At 40.6% G+C, this 15,541-nt stretch overlaps 1 protein-coding gene across 1 annotated transcript in view; it reads left to right on the top strand.

Annotated features, from left to right (window-relative positions):
* UBR3 (ubiquitin protein ligase E3 component n-recognin 3) overlaps positions 1-15,541 on the top strand; it is a 93,942-nt gene that overhangs the window by 70,826 nt on the left and 7,575 nt on the right. The window contains 4 exon segments of the mRNA XM_081850273.1: positions 664-749; positions 8,419-8,527; positions 10,353-10,453; positions 13,700-13,824. Coding sequence (XP_081706399.1) covers positions 664-749; positions 8,419-8,527; positions 10,353-10,453; positions 13,700-13,824 — 421 coding nt within the window.

The following is a 15,541-nucleotide window of genomic DNA, read 5'->3' as shown; positions in this document are numbered from 1 at the left end:
TTCTTCTGATTAGCTGTACTCAGTGTAATGCCGCAGTTTAGTGGCTAACACAGCACACCTAAGGGGGTCTGTTGAAGTGACAAAACCTCTTCCCTCTCTCCTCCCTCTTACTCCTTCTCACTGTGGGAAGGAAATCACAATTGATTGAGCTGTTGGCTAGAAATTTAAAGCACTGAGAGAAATCGGGTTTCTGCTCAGCTTCCTGAATAGCTCTGGAAAATCTAGGCAGCTTGAAATCAGGTGGCTCTGGAGAGACTTTGTCAAATACTGTCCTGCCCATATTTCGTGGGGAGGGTTCTGTGCGTATTTGAGGCTGAGACTTCTCCTAGTAATGCAGTAGCTGGTGGCTGGCGTCACAAATATATATTTACAGAAATACATTTGCAGTAGTCACACCCATACTCCGTGGTAAGCTACTTTTGAAAGTTGCATAAAGGACAGTATTTGCATAGTTATTGTTGGATTATGCACTGGGGTTTATAGGTCGAGAGACTCTCTTTCTACCAAATCTTCTGGTTGCAAAACAATAAAAGGGGTGGGGGTGGGGGAATAGAATAGATGCACCAGCCTTGATCAAAGTGAAGGGAAACGTACAGGGGCAGTTTCATTTCTTTAAAACCTCTAGATAATTTACATATAACCTACTGTATTCTTTTTATTCAGGACCAACTTGGAACTTGAACTGGTTCACCGGGGAGGCAATCTGTGTCTAGGAGGTGCAAGCACAGCTGGGAAGAGATCGTGTTTACGTATGTATAAAGTTGTCTCAATTTAATTTAGATTGATTTAAATATTTATTTTTTATTTATTTATTAAATTTGTATGCCGCCCTTCATCCAAAGATCGCAGGGCGGTTCACAATGTAAACATACAAAATGAGAACACAAAATACATAGTAAAACAAACCGATAACCCCCCTCCCAAATTTAAAAGGCCATAAGAGTGTTAATCAGCTGAATGCCTGGTTGGAGAGAAATGTTTTCGCCTGGTGTCTAAATATATGTAATGAAGGCGCCAGGTGAGTCTCTCTGGGGAGCGCATTCCATATTATGTTCTCAGGGTCCTGTTCAGTTCATATGGGGATATGAGCCGATATGCCCTAAAGATCCATGATGTCAACTCAGACTACACTGATGTGTGTGGCAATGTTTCTAACGTTACGGCGGACGGCGTATTAGACAGCTTCATTTAATTCATGTGGTTTATTTGGTACAGTCGTACCTTGGTTTTCGAACAGCTTAGTTCTTGAATGTTTTGGCTCCCAAACACTGCAAGCCCAGAAGTGACTATTTTTGGAAGCCGAACGTCCGTCGGGGCTTCCGCGGCTTCCGATTGGCAGCGCGAGGTTCCTGCAGCCAATCAGAAGCCGAGCTTTGGTTTCCAAACATTTTGGAAGTCAAACGGACTTCCAGAACGGATTCCGTTCAACTTCCAAGGTACAACCGTATTTGTGTTTGGTAGTACAACCTAGGGCTGTATAGATTGACCGTGTTTATGAAGTGGATAATTTTCTAAGATCACATGTAAACCCAATAACCTCCCTTTCCGCCATCTAGTAGGATGTACACCTTTCCACACTTTGTACTTGTACTGTACACCTATAGAGGCTATTAAATTACAAAAAGTGTGGGAGGTCCTTGGGTTGCTGAGAATTTCCAGAGGACTTTACATCATGCATTGTATGTGTGGGGCTTTAGCTGCAGGCTTGTGGGGGTTCCCACCATCTGAGGAAGGGAGAAGGTAATAATAGTAATAATAATAATAATAATAATAATAATAATAATAATAATAATAATAATAAATTATTTATATCCTGCCCTCCCCAGCTGAAGCCGGGCTCAGAGCGGCTAACAACAATAAAAGTAACACAGCATTCTAAAATCAATTCAGAATCAAATTAATGGCAACCATTGGGCTAGAGTTCTATGAGGATTACTAAAGGGGGGGGGTCAGGCTGTGCCTTGGCCAGAGGCCTGGTAGAACAGCTCTGTCTTGCAGGCCCTGCAGAAAGATGTCAAGTCCCGCAGGGCCCTAGTCTCTTGTGACAGAGCGTTCCACCAGATCGGGGCCACAGCCAAAAAAGCCCTGGCTCTGGTTGAGGCCAGCCTAACCTCCCTGTGGCCCAATGTATCCTCTATTAACAGAAATATCCAACTAGGAGCTAGAAGTATCAACCAGTTTCAGCCAAAAGCTGAGCCGTAAACAGGCTGCAAAGCAGGCCGCAGGGTTGAAAAGTTAGATGTTCCAGCTGGGTTAAAGCAAGAAAGGCTTTAACCCAAATTTGCTTTCTCCCTGTTTAGATTAAAATCTGTGATACACTTATTGTATTGAGTGGGATAGGCCGTTTTGTTACACTCTCAACAATATGCTTCTGTTCAAGTACAGCCCAATGAAAATCCTTGCAGATCTTTACTCCCATAGATCTTTCAGTCATTTTCTTGAATTTTGCGTAATGAGGGCTCTCTCTCTCTCTCTCTCTCTCTCTCTCTCTCTCCTTGTGATTGAGTACAGTGTTCTGCACGAGTCTTGTAACAATTGTAAAGTTTGTTGATTAGATATGGAATATGGTGTCCCAGGTGAGCTCTTACAGCTGCGAGTGTCAGTGAAGATGTGGGAGCAAATAGGTCAAGTGCTGTTTTAGAAGATTGCACGGAGGGGGCAGCTGTACGCTGAGAAGTAAAATTAGGAATGATTAATGTAGCTGTTCATGCCATTGGCTTAGACAGGGTGACAAGAACAGTGAACTAAATCTAGCTATTTAAATGGCTCCTTTTTAAGGCCTGGAACTTCAGGTGTGTTTTAGACATAGTACATAGCATGCTGGTAGTCTAATGCTACATAATCTGCTGATCTTTATTGGTTTCAGGAAAGCCAAAAAGAGTGACTATTGTCAGCTGTTATAGGAAAGCTTGCAATTGCTTTTTGAATTTTGCAAGTCTTCAAGCACTTTCCTTTTGCAAGTCTTCAAGCACAATCTTTTGCCCAATGTGGGGCACAAACCCACGACTCTGAAATTAAGAGTCTCATTGTCTTCTAACAGAGCTGTTTATAAATTTTCTATTAGTTTTGGGTGATATCCAACATTTGTCATACTTGAAGCCTGTTGAATTCAATGGACATGAGTAACTGGTTTGCTCTGGGTATAACTTAGTTAGCTAGGATCCTTTATATTTGAAAACAAATATGAACTATAGTTCTCCCTTAGATACAATATGTCCTTGGCTGGGTTTAAGTTTCCCCTAGTACTCAGAGGCCGGAATGCTGGTGTTTCAAAGAAAGTTATTGGCTGTTTCAGCTTCGTTCCACTGAGCTATATAGTGCTAAACTATGCTTTAGCTTTATGTATGAATGCCGCCTCTGTGTCATGTGTGAATGCGCCATTAGGCTGGTGTCAGGGGTTCATTTATCCTTGAAAAGGGGTTTACATGTGATTTAGGCTTTACATACTTGGAACTTGGTGTGTAAGGGATCGGACTGTAAAAACAACAACCACAAATACAAAATTTGCAACCCAAGCTGTAATCCTAGGCCAGGCTTCCTCAACCTCAGCCCTCCAGATGTTTTGGGACTATAATCCCCATCATCCCTGACCACTGGTCCTGCTAGCTAGGAATCATGGGAGTTGTAGGCCGAAAACATCTGGAGGGCCGAGGTTGAGGAAGCCTGTCCTAGGCATTCTTACTAGAGACTAAAGCCCAATTGCTCTTAGTCAGACGAACTTTTGAGAAAACATGCTTTGGACTGTACTGTCAAGCATTTCTGTTTATATAGCTTGCTTTCCATTGACCCATGGTACAGCCCAGATCAAATTAAACCATAGTTTAAAATGAGCTGTGGTTTAATATGAATGATCAGGGTCCTGGTGCTTGTTCTTGATATGCATCTTATGTTTTTTTCGTGGGGTGGGGAGGGTTGACTGTGGCATTAGAGTATTTTGGGGATACGAATTGTCCTTTGGTCAATATCGGACTACCATCTGCACTGCTAAAGTGACTTTCTGCTCTGTAATGTGTATACAGTATATAATGCTGATATAAGTGAATGCTAAACACCGTAACATTAGAGTAAGCAAAAAAAAAAAAAAAATGTTTGCAGAGTAGAAACAAACAGCTAGCCATATCTGATTTGTGAAAACATAAATGGGTTTTTGGGGGAACTATGAACACTGTTAAAGGTCCAGTTCTGATCCTTTTTCTTTGCTGCTGTGTTCCCATTAGGGGGCAGTGTTAGTCTTTTTGTTTCTGTCCAGTGATAGAACAGCAGAACTAAATTCTAATCTAGAGAATAATTTTTGTTTTACAACAATTATAGAATATATAATTGTTCTCTAGAAGCAAGGTCTTCTGTTTAGCTAGCTTTTATGGTTGTTAGTCTTAGAGGGAGACCTGAATAAAGCTAATTTAATACTGAAATGATCTTAGCGTGAGTAAGATTGCATTTGCTAGGCCCAGAGAAGCAATGTTTCTTTCTTTTGTTATGCTGCCAGGGAACCAAAATGCATCTGTGCAAATTCTTCACTATCTAAAAGAGAAAAGCTACAATTACAAGGATAATGTACAAGTAAAGGGAATTTTGCAGAAGCAGCACTGGAATAAACAGAGACTGTACGGGAATGGTGCTGTTTGGTTGGCATCCACATTGTGAGGTGCCAGGATTTAATATCTCTCTGATTGAACAGTGCAATTCTATGCACATATATTCAAATGTAAGCCCCATTGAGTGCAATGGGAGCTGTTCCCAAGTCAATGAATCTAGGACTGCTGTATCCATGTTTAAATTGACAGTTATCTTTGGTGGGAGTAGCTCTACTTAACTAAGGTGAGAAAAGGCTTATTTGGACAACTTTGTTTTAGGTAGGAGTGGAAATGTCATCTGAAACCCTGGGGAGTTGAGTCATCAGTTTCACAGTACTGAGACAGAGGGACAATGATCTGACGTAGGCAGTTCTCTGTGTTCCTATGTGTGCTGGTCCAGGGGTGAGGTTACCGTGGGGCGAGGTCCAGGACCTGAGTTGAGGGTCGGCAGACAGTCCTCCTTGGGCGAAGCGGGGTCCACAGCAAGAAGCCGGGCAAGGACAGGGACTCTGGGGAAAACAGGACTGGATGCTGGCCGAAACAGCTCATCAACGACGTTGCTCCCGCAACCTGGGACCGGGCTGACTGGCCTTTATCTTCTCTGAGGCTAGGGGCGGTCCCGGCCCCCAGGAGACCCGCCTCTCCTGGCCTTAAGGTGAGCACTCCTCCTGAGAGAAACCAGTTCCCTTCTCCTCTCTGCCCTTCGCCTCTGCAGCTCAGGAGAGGCTGAAGGGTTACTGGACCCAGGGGGAGACTCACCTGTAGGCACTGAGTCCTCAACCACCTCTGGAGCCAGAGTGGATTCACCTGGTTCCTGCTCCTGAGGATCCGGCATAGGTGCAGGCGCTTCAGAATCAAGGCCCTGCCCCAGCTCAGCCGGCCCTGGAGGCGGGGACTCCTGTGCAGGCTGGGATTCCTCCGGTTCAGCCTCTGACTCGGATTCCCAGGCCATCACACTATGATTTGGTGTTACATACACAAGTCTCAGGTCTGACCTACTTCCTCACCTTCTACACACAATTTTTACTTTGCACCTGAATTTTCAGCAAACCAAAGCTTGCCTTTCCATCCATACCAAGGAAACACTGGTTTGTTCAAACCTTGGTTTTTCCACATGCAATGCTTTTATCGTTGTTTGTGTGTAGGGATTTAATTTAGTGACTAATTAGGGGCACCTCTTCAGAGTTGAGAACTTCAATCCATTTTATAACAACTGCTTGCAGAAAACTCCCTCAACTCTTCAGCAGGGCTGGGCTTGTAGAGAGAGTTCCTGGATTGTCACTTATGTCATGAAACACCAGAAAAAAAGAGTTCAATAACAAATAATCCCTGATATAGAAATAGAGAGCTAAAGGTTAGCAGGCAATAGACTAATAAACATACAGACAAATGCAAAACAGCAAACAATTGCGGGACCCAACCCAGGACATGTAGTTGTGAAGATGCCTGCTTGGTCTTATCTCTGTTCCTTTATACGCTAGGAATTGTCAATTGCACCCCTCCTAAAATGCATAAATTATGATGCTAGGCCTCCAGAAATTCAGTGGTCACCACAAATACAGGGGACGGCTAGGTCAAACCCCCTGCCCAGAGGGCATAGCGATTCTTTGGGGGAGGGGATGCTAGGAAGCTGACGAAGTTCCTCTAACTTATCACCTGTCCTGTTTCATTCACCTGAAATAGGTGTATGTCCTGCCTAATAAAATGTATGGGTGCATCCTGGTACATGAAGTTGGGACAACAGCATAAGCTCTCAGGTGTCCAGTGAACTTTTTACTCCCTGAACAACTTTTAAAATAAGAGTATCTTGTCTCACTGCAGCTCTAACTGGGCAACCTATGTTTGAGCAAACCGCTGTTTCCTTGATTTGGATGAAAATGCAAGTTGTGGTTTGCTAAGGCTCTGGATGAAGGTGCAGAAATTGCATCACATGGAAGGAGAGAGAGAAAATAGTGTACAACCCGCAAGCTGAAGCCTTTTGGGCACGGCACATACTGTCAAACCATGGTTTAGTGTACATAACATGTAAACCTTTGCTGAACTCCTTTCTGCTAGCTAGTGCTTTCTGTTTCCATAACAACAACATGAACGGTATAAAGTATATATATATATTTAGAACTAGGGAAGGGAATGTTTTTACTGCAGCTTCAATACAATTTTTTCAACATAATTCAGTATTCTCCCCTCATAGGCTTCAAAAAAGACATATGTAGGATAATACTGTCAGTATAAATAAATAAAAATGCCAGTCTTTTGCCAGGAAACTTGTTTTGCCCTCATTCACTGCATCTGATTCAGAAAACAGGTGACGGCAATCAGTTCCAATGTCATCTGTGCCTTCAATTATTTCCCAAACCCCAGGAACTAATTACAGCCCTCAAGCTCTGCTAAAATCAGCTGACATAAGCATGAGACTCTTTTGGCCTCCCAAGTGCCTATGAATAATTGTCTATTTGTGGAAAATAAATTAATTCCTCTTGTGATTTATATTTAAATGTGGTATCTCCTGGTCTGTTCAGCTGGTAGCCAGGGATAGAAGAACAGAAATGAGAGATAGTAAATAAAAGAAAGTGTGAGCAATAAAGGATTTATATTTTGCAAAGGAAATAGATACGAAAACTTCTTTGGGTGTGGAAATGGTAGCTTGACTATGAGCTGACTGTCAACTAAAATGATGGTATCGTGAAATAATCAACAAAAACCAACTGCTCTTTGAAGGAATTAAAAATTGTGTAAAAATGTGTATTTTCCCATTATAGATTCAGTTGTGAAGAAGCGTGCAAAAAGAAATTCAAAACATGGCAGGGGATCCCATAACATGGGGCAACTCTAATGATCATGCCTGCATTGTGGCATCCTGGCTCGAATAGAAGAGAGCAATTATGAGTCGTAGATTTCCTTATCTGGATTAATTTTGCAGTACTCTCCTCTCATCAGTCTGGTTCTGTAGATCTAGACAAGATCTAAGACTCGGCAGTCGTGTAATTTAGGAAATGTCTCTCTTTAAACTGGCTCATTTGGTTACAAATGATCCCCAAGGGGAAATGAACTGTTCTCTGCACCAAAATACAGCCACCTCTGTCTTAGATATACACCAAGAAAAATGGTGTGTGATATTCTGTTGCATTTCTCGTACTTCATTATTGGTTGCATTTTTATTACTGTATTGCTTTATTCAGTGTTACTGTAAAGAGAGAGTGCTTAAGACTCCATCCGAAAGAGAACCCCACACTGAAAACAGATAATAGAATTTGCCTCTTGAATGGATATAGAAATGGTGATTTGCTGTGGAATGGCAGCTCTCTAGAGAAGGCATAGCCCTAGCCCTTATTAAGCCACTGTATCTCACCTGCAGAAACCTTTGGGAAGCTGCTGAACACCATGGTTCAGCCTCATTTCCTTTTCTTGCATGGATGTGACTCGAGCAATTACAATGTAAAACTTTTGATTTATTATATTTGTGTCCTGCCCCTTTCTCCAAAGTGCTCGGGGTGGCTTACGTAGTAGCGCTTGTCCCATTTTTATCTTTGCAGCATCCTGTGAGGTACATTAAGTCCAAGAGATGGTGACTTGTCTGAGGTCATCCAGTAAATTGCGTAGCTCATGTAGGATATGAATTCGGGTCTTCCTGTTCTAAATCCACCACACTATCTATTACATGGCTCTCGGTGCATGCTAAAGCCAGCTATAGCTGATTGGGTTGTCAAATATTAACAGCTGGTAATGAGTTAAGGAGCCACAGTAATCTAGAAAATGAAACAATCAGTTGCCAAGAACTATGAAATATTTTAATTTCATTCAACCAAATAATTAACTCATTAGTTGTTTCCCTTTATCCATTCAGATCAGCTGTTTCATGTGTTGGCTATGCACATGCGACTCTACAGCATTGATTCTGCTTACAACCCATGGAAGAAACTAACCCAATTGATGCAGAATGATGAGAGTTTGCAGTAAGTACAGTTCTATAGACCAATTTCTCTCTAGCGTTTTAACCTTGTGAGGCACCAAGTGGAGCAGTGTATATCTGCTGAACATACCTTTTTAAGGGACTGAATTTGCTGCAGTGTTAGAAACACAGAGCTCACTTCCCCTACCCTATCCAAAGACCTTTTATACCCAAACAATCATTCCATCCATTTTTTCAACTAGTAAAGATTTGGAGACCCTATTAATTTTTTAAGCCGTGCATTTATTCATGTTTACTTTCTCTTCTCTTTTAAAACTACATTGTGCAGTAAAATCCTATGCATTTTGCTCAGAAGGAAAGTCCCTTTATGCTCAATGGGGGTTCAGAGTATGAGTGTGTGAGAGAGAGAGAGGGAGGGAGAGAAAAACATGCAAACACACACTAATTTGTCAGTATCTTGGAATATAATACAGTTTATAGTTAAAGATTGTTTATGCCTGCAGCATGGTGCAGTTTGATTCTCTTTTCAATAATTTTGCTTTATCACTATCAGACTTTACATTAGGTTGCTTTTTCTTAACTACTTCTGTAGCAGTGTTTTGGGAAGCCACACTTATCTGCCTTCCTCATATGCGTTGAAGGGATTAGCAGGGTGGTTCATTTCCATATTACAAACAGACTTTATAAAAGACAGTTTTCAGTGTCACAGTGAACAAGTTGCTTAGGCCTTTAATAAATGACAGAGCAATTTTTGAGAGCTTAATGTGCTCTGGTGCTTGACGTAAACTAAAGGAGCTTATCTCTTGGCATTTTATATCATTTCACTTCTTCCGTTCTAGCAAAATGAATATATATAGTCAGATGTTTCACTTGCTCCTGCAAGCCTTCCCTATTTTTGTAATGTTGCCAGGCATCCTATAAATCATTTAAATTTAAAGGTTTGATTGTGCAAACATTATTATTTGACCTGCATCCTATAAAACAAAATTATTGCTATCGCTTTATTCCACTTGAAAATTGAGCATACGTTTTAAAAGTTATTTGTATAAAAAAATGACTCAATATACTTGTTGTATGTTTGTTAATGTATTGAAATTTATCAGAAACAGTCCTGAATTTTCCAAAAGCAAAGTAAAATTGCAACAATTAAATACAGCATCTTGGGGCAGTTTTATTAATTCACTAAAATAATTGGGCAGAACATTTTATAATAATTGACCTGCACATTGCACCATTGCATCTCTAATTCTATATTGGATAGACAGACATGTTCGCTTCAGGTGATCTTGCATGTAAAAGTAACCCAAGAGTGAGCTCCATTCTCCATTGCTCTCTCTATCTCCCTCCACGAGCTTCAATGGGTATCTGAACACCAAATTTTTGGTTTTAAAGCAGAGACTTCTGCTTCCACAAATATAAAGGTAAAAGGACCCCTGACCTTAGGTCCAGTCGCGAATGACTCAGGGGTTGCGGCGCTCATCTCGCTTTATTGGCCGAGAGAGCTGGTGTACAGCTTCCGGGTCAAGTGGCCAGCATGACTAAGCCACTTCTGGCGAACCAGAGCAGCGCACGGAAACGCCATTTATCTATTTGCACTTTGACGTGCTTTCAAACTGCTAGGTTGGCAGCAGGAGCAGGGACCGAGCAATGGGAGCTCACCCCGTCGTGGGGATTCGAACTGCCAACCTTCCGATCGGCAAGCCCTAGGCTCTGTGATTTAGACCACAGCGCCACCCGCGTCCCTTTCCACAAATATAGTGTGTCCTTATATGTTTACAGTCTATAACAGTATCGCTCCCAGAAACTTGCATAAATTCCTAAGGAAATGGGGTTATTGTGCCAAATATAATTATTTCCATAATTTCCAGGATTTGCAGTGAGGAACAGCCAGAAGTCCCAGTACTTTATAGAGATGCCTCATCCCTTTTGCTCATCCAGATTTTAACAATGCCACAGCCATTGCGCAAAGGTATGTTTTGGGGAAAAAATGCATAAATAATAAGTCTCGGTGTGTTTCCCTTGTCAGTGGCTTTTAAAGCAGCACAGCAAATAAACCTTGTCTGCTGTGTGTGCTCAAATAATGACTTTGCCTTATCTCTAGAAGTTGGCATCAAACAGAATTTTTTGTTGTGGTTTGACGGGCTTATCTGTGACTCCTGTCTTCTCACCTTTATCAGACAACAGTACAGTAAAACCAGGAGGCCTGAGAATGACTATTAAGTTCCTTGAGATGGGGGGGGGGAGGGGAGAGACAGGGGTTGGGTCCTTTCGTTTGACCTTCATTCGTTTACTGCAGTGGGGCTGCTTAATATTTCACATTGAACTGCGAATGCCTAAGGGTGAAAGAGAATAATTCGTTTCAATTTAACTGCTCAAATTGTGGCAATTGTGTCACACCCGACAAAGATAATTGCTATAATACAGTATCTGTAATGGTCGCTGCATATATAAATCTGAGCATAAGTTACTGGAATCCCAAGATACTTTTGAAGCAGAAATGATTTATCACTGCTTATTTTGTCAGGTTTTTAAAACAGTTAATTTTACTATTTGAAAATACTAACCCAATTCCCCACCCTCCCCGGTACATTTTGATAAAAGTGTTACTATGGGCATTACAGGATAGAATTCCTCTCTTTAACAGTTTTATAATTTGTTGACATGGTATTGGCTTCATCTGTGATATTTTTTATATCAGGGACATTCCGTATAAAGGTATAATCAGCCATGAAAGCAGCCTTTTCATATATAGCTGCACCTTTGTAAATAAAATTCCCAAGAAAGCATTTGTTTGGGCCTTCTAACAGAACTGTGTCTTAAATCGGAAGAGAATCACAGGTTGTCTTGAGCTGCTTAAAGAATTTATTGGCAAGGTACCGACAGAAAGAATCTTTCGTACTTTAATGTGTGCCTAATAGCACATTTTATATGTGGCAGCAAAGCCAATTTTAACTATTACAAGTACAACATAGGTCTGTTGCTAGTCCTGGAAGGCACATCTGATTGATATTTCTTGGGTGGTTTTATACCCTTCCCTTTTTTTGGAATGTAGTCTGTCAGGTGGTTATTTGAACAAAGCTCCTTTTTGTTTAAAAATACCTACATGGTATTCTCTGAGAAAATTAGCATTTAATAAGCAGTGTCCTAATAGCATCTCCTGTCCTTCAAGAAAGGCCATGGGAATTCTGTTAACTAACTTATTAACTGTTGAATGGCCTTGGCTATCTTTTTTCAATCCGGCATTGATTAAAGCAAAGTAAATGCCATTACACCATTCAGGCTGTTCATTCTGAAAGGAAAATTTGATCCGAATCCACCTCTAAAGAGAAAACACAAATTAAGCCTTTGATTGTAGGAGAACGTCATGTTAGAGGTCAGTGCAGTCAATAGTTCCATCGTTTTATACATGGAGGGCTCAAAGAGTAAGAGGCTATAAGTTTTCTTTGTTGTATACACAGTTCGTGTGACCTAAGGAATTAAGCACAGTGTTGAAGATATTTAGTTGGCTGAATTTTGTTCAGAATATTAAGATGGGGAAAATGGGTGCATGTTTAAAATGTAAAAAAGAGATTTTTGTGTGGTGGTGCTGGTTAAACTTGATAATGATATTTGTTGCCCATTGAACTGCCATGTTCCCAAGGCTAACTTCTAAATTAATTATGGTTAACCTGGAGTCAGCATGATGTCTGCTTTGGACCTGTGTAGAAGAGAAAGCCACTTCCTTTTCGGCATGTACCACCGCCAGGGAAGTAATTTTAAAGAACATAGCAGTTGCCACGTGGCTCTGTTCAGCATTTAGTAAGACCAGTAAGGCTTTACTTGGGAGTTCAGCTGTGCATCCCAGGGGTAAGAAATATTTTTGACACATTCGAAAGGATTTGTAGGAGCATGAGATGGGATCTTTGAGAGGGGATGAAGAAACATGTGTGTGCTGAGCTTAAGAGAGGGTGGTTGTGATTCATTAATTGTGTGCAGCCTGGAGATCAGACTAATTTATTGATGGCTAACATTAAAGTGTAAAGTACAGGAATAAGCACTCTTAAAAACATCAAGTGGCCAGTCAGTCACAATTGTATGCAGTCACCCAACTGTTATAAATAAAAGCACCTGTTCTCTGAATGTGGTTCTGTGTGCAGATGTGGCACCGTTAAGCAGTTGCTTTAATACCTGAAGTTCTGGTCCATGTTCGCCCATTGTGTTTACTTTCCATTGCGGAAACGGAAACGTACAGGTTCCCTGAGTTGTTCTGAAGTTGCTGGCTTTCATTCTTTTTTTTTCTCTTTGGGGGAGCAAATAAAGCTTTAGTGGAATATTGGCAGTCAATTTCCAGATTAACTGTGAAATAGCCGAGTTTTTTACCTGTTTTGCTTACTAGACAAACTGCTTTCCCGAAGCTGTAGCCTTTCTGCAGATGACATTTAATGTGGCATTTAATGGCAGGCAGGCAGGATATGCTGAGTTGTACAAAGTGGCTTTAGCTGAAAGTGAAAGCCTTCAGAGCATTGGTAACGTTTGTGGAGTTCCTATATTGCAAAAGACCCTTTCTCTACAAGGTTGTTTGTAGAGCTGTACCACTGCAGTAAATGCTAGCCCCAAATATTATTCTTGTTTCCTATTGCATGTACTATCAACACTCCTGATAAGGAAAAGAAAACCCTTGTTCAATTTATTTTAAATATTGTTGCATTAATCTCTGTTTGCGCACATTGTTAAGTGCTCCAGTTAAAGCTGATAACTGGTTTACAGTGGAAGGCCTTGTTTTCATTTTCTTTCTTTAAACATGACCTCCTGATTTTGATAGTTGTTTTGAGACCTGTTAAATTGTCCAGTGCAGAAGCTATCATTTCTGATAATGTACATATTCATTTAAATCCCATCTTATTCAGTTTGCTCAAAGTGGCTCACAGTCCGAAACCTAACATCAGTAAAAACAAAGCAGTAAAACCACACATAAAAATAAACAAAATGAACCATTACAGCTGCAATAAAACACTGATTCAGACCAGCAGGGATAAATGTAATACTTGCATCTTTTAGGTTTTAATGTATTGGTGTATGTTTAGCTCCTTACAAAATATAACTTGATGCGTTTCAAGTTTTGGATGGCTCCTTTGGGGGGAAAATACAAATTTGTAGAGTGTAGAATTGCTGTATACAAAATTGAGATCTAATTTAGAATGCTTGACTGACATTGTCTGTTTTCATACTTTTGTAGAACACTTTACCTGTATCATAAAAGTGCTCTTCACATTGTTGTATATACAAGCTCTTGTCGCACTTTCGGTTAAATGCAGTGCTGAAGACAGGATGACGTGGATGAACTCAGGAGCTCTGAAAAAGGTGTGTTGGTTTATGAAAAGCTAAGTAGACTGCTAATGATGCAACTCTATATCCAGCTGAGCACATTTAAGCCCCGCTAGTCTCTTTGGAATACAGATCTGTGCAACCTTTATACTGCATTTTCTCCCAAGTGTTCAGATTTTTTACATCTCGATTGAAAGACAGTATCAGTCTACCAGGACGAAGAGCTCCTCACCATCCCAGACCTGCTTTGCTGGTGATGAGTTTTTGAAATGTTTTCCAGCAAAGCATATTAAGTGTCAGGTTTCCTCTGCTTGAGATAGCTAACCAGGTATTTTGAGAACAGGTTTGCCTCTGCCTGACTTCACCACCATGACAAACACGCAGAGCACTGTGGAGACCAATCTTAGCAAGTTATTGAACCAACAGTGGTGCTTTATGATGATTTACAAGGCATATCCAATACAAAGTTTAGCCCTTTGGCCTTTCCCCTGCTCCTGGGTTTGTTTGTTTGTTTACATAGCCTTGATTATCCAGGTAAAACATTGAGGATTAAGAATTAGACAATTTGCCCTCATTTGGGTCATTTTAACTTGAAGAGAGCAGAAGTTAACTCCATTTTGGAACTTTCTCCGGAGGCCTCTACAATGGGTCTTTGGAGAGTGGGGCAAATCTGTTTTTCAACATCTGACTATATGTAACCTTGAGCTTCTTCTTTGATTGGGGATCTGACCCTCAAAATAACATTTCTGGTTGAGGATTCCACCCACCCATATAGGAACTCAGAATTTGATACCCTTTGAGTCAACATGGAACTATCAACAGTGGTCAACAAGAAACAGTGTTTAGAATTGCCCTTTCCTTTATTCCTAAAGTTAACTGGTCTTTTCACAGATCCGAAGGGATTGTGCTTCTCTCCTTTTGTTCCAATCCTTCTCACCCTAATGAGAAGAAATGGCACAATCAGGATGCATGAAAAGCTCTTTGCATCTGCATCATCAGAACTCTATGCTTGCCCGATTCTGGCATCACCAAGAATTAGGGCATTGGGCTGTGATATGTAGCCTTCAGCACTAATCTACTGCCGCAACTTCTATGACTACTACATCATGTAGTATTATTACTGCAGGTTTTACATTACAGAAGCTGTCAGAATGTCATGAAACCCAAGTCACTTCTGTGTCATGTCCACAGTTTGTTTCTCTAAATGAGATAGACATCTCTGTTGTTATATACTAGATACAGTAAATTTGACGTTGATACAACTGCAGCCACTGTGTTCTTTCACAGTCAATTTGATAAATAATAGCCTGCTATTATTTACCTTGGATAACATCCAATCTATTGTATTATTCTAAAATCTTATTAAATGCAGAATTGTTGTTGTTATTATTATTATTATTATTATTAAAAAGAATCTTTATTGAGTTTTTGATCTGTTAAAGAGCATTCTCAAGGAAAGCCTTACCTTAGAGAAAAATGGAATAAAGATATGTAAAACAACTTTCACTGTAACCTAAAGGAAAACTGTGTTAAGATGGATTTGGGGTGGCATTGGACGCCTTGAAAAAGTGAAATAACAGGGTAAATGGCCAGTGTTGGTTTTATGATGGAAATATCCTGGAGTATGGTAACTAAGGCAATTAAACAAACTTTTTGCAAATGGGTATGCTAAATAACCCAGCTAGGAATTTTAGGGATAGGAATTTATTTCATGCCCTTCTGAAAGACATGTACTATCCGAAAAGGTAGGGTT

The sequence above is a fragment of the Podarcis erhardii genome, assembly GCF_964252035.2.
Source record: "Podarcis erhardii genome assembly, chromosome: 1".
NCBI lineage: Eukaryota > Metazoa > Chordata > Lepidosauria > Squamata > Lacertidae > Podarcis > Podarcis erhardii.
This window is presented reverse-complemented; position numbering and strand designations above follow the sequence as displayed.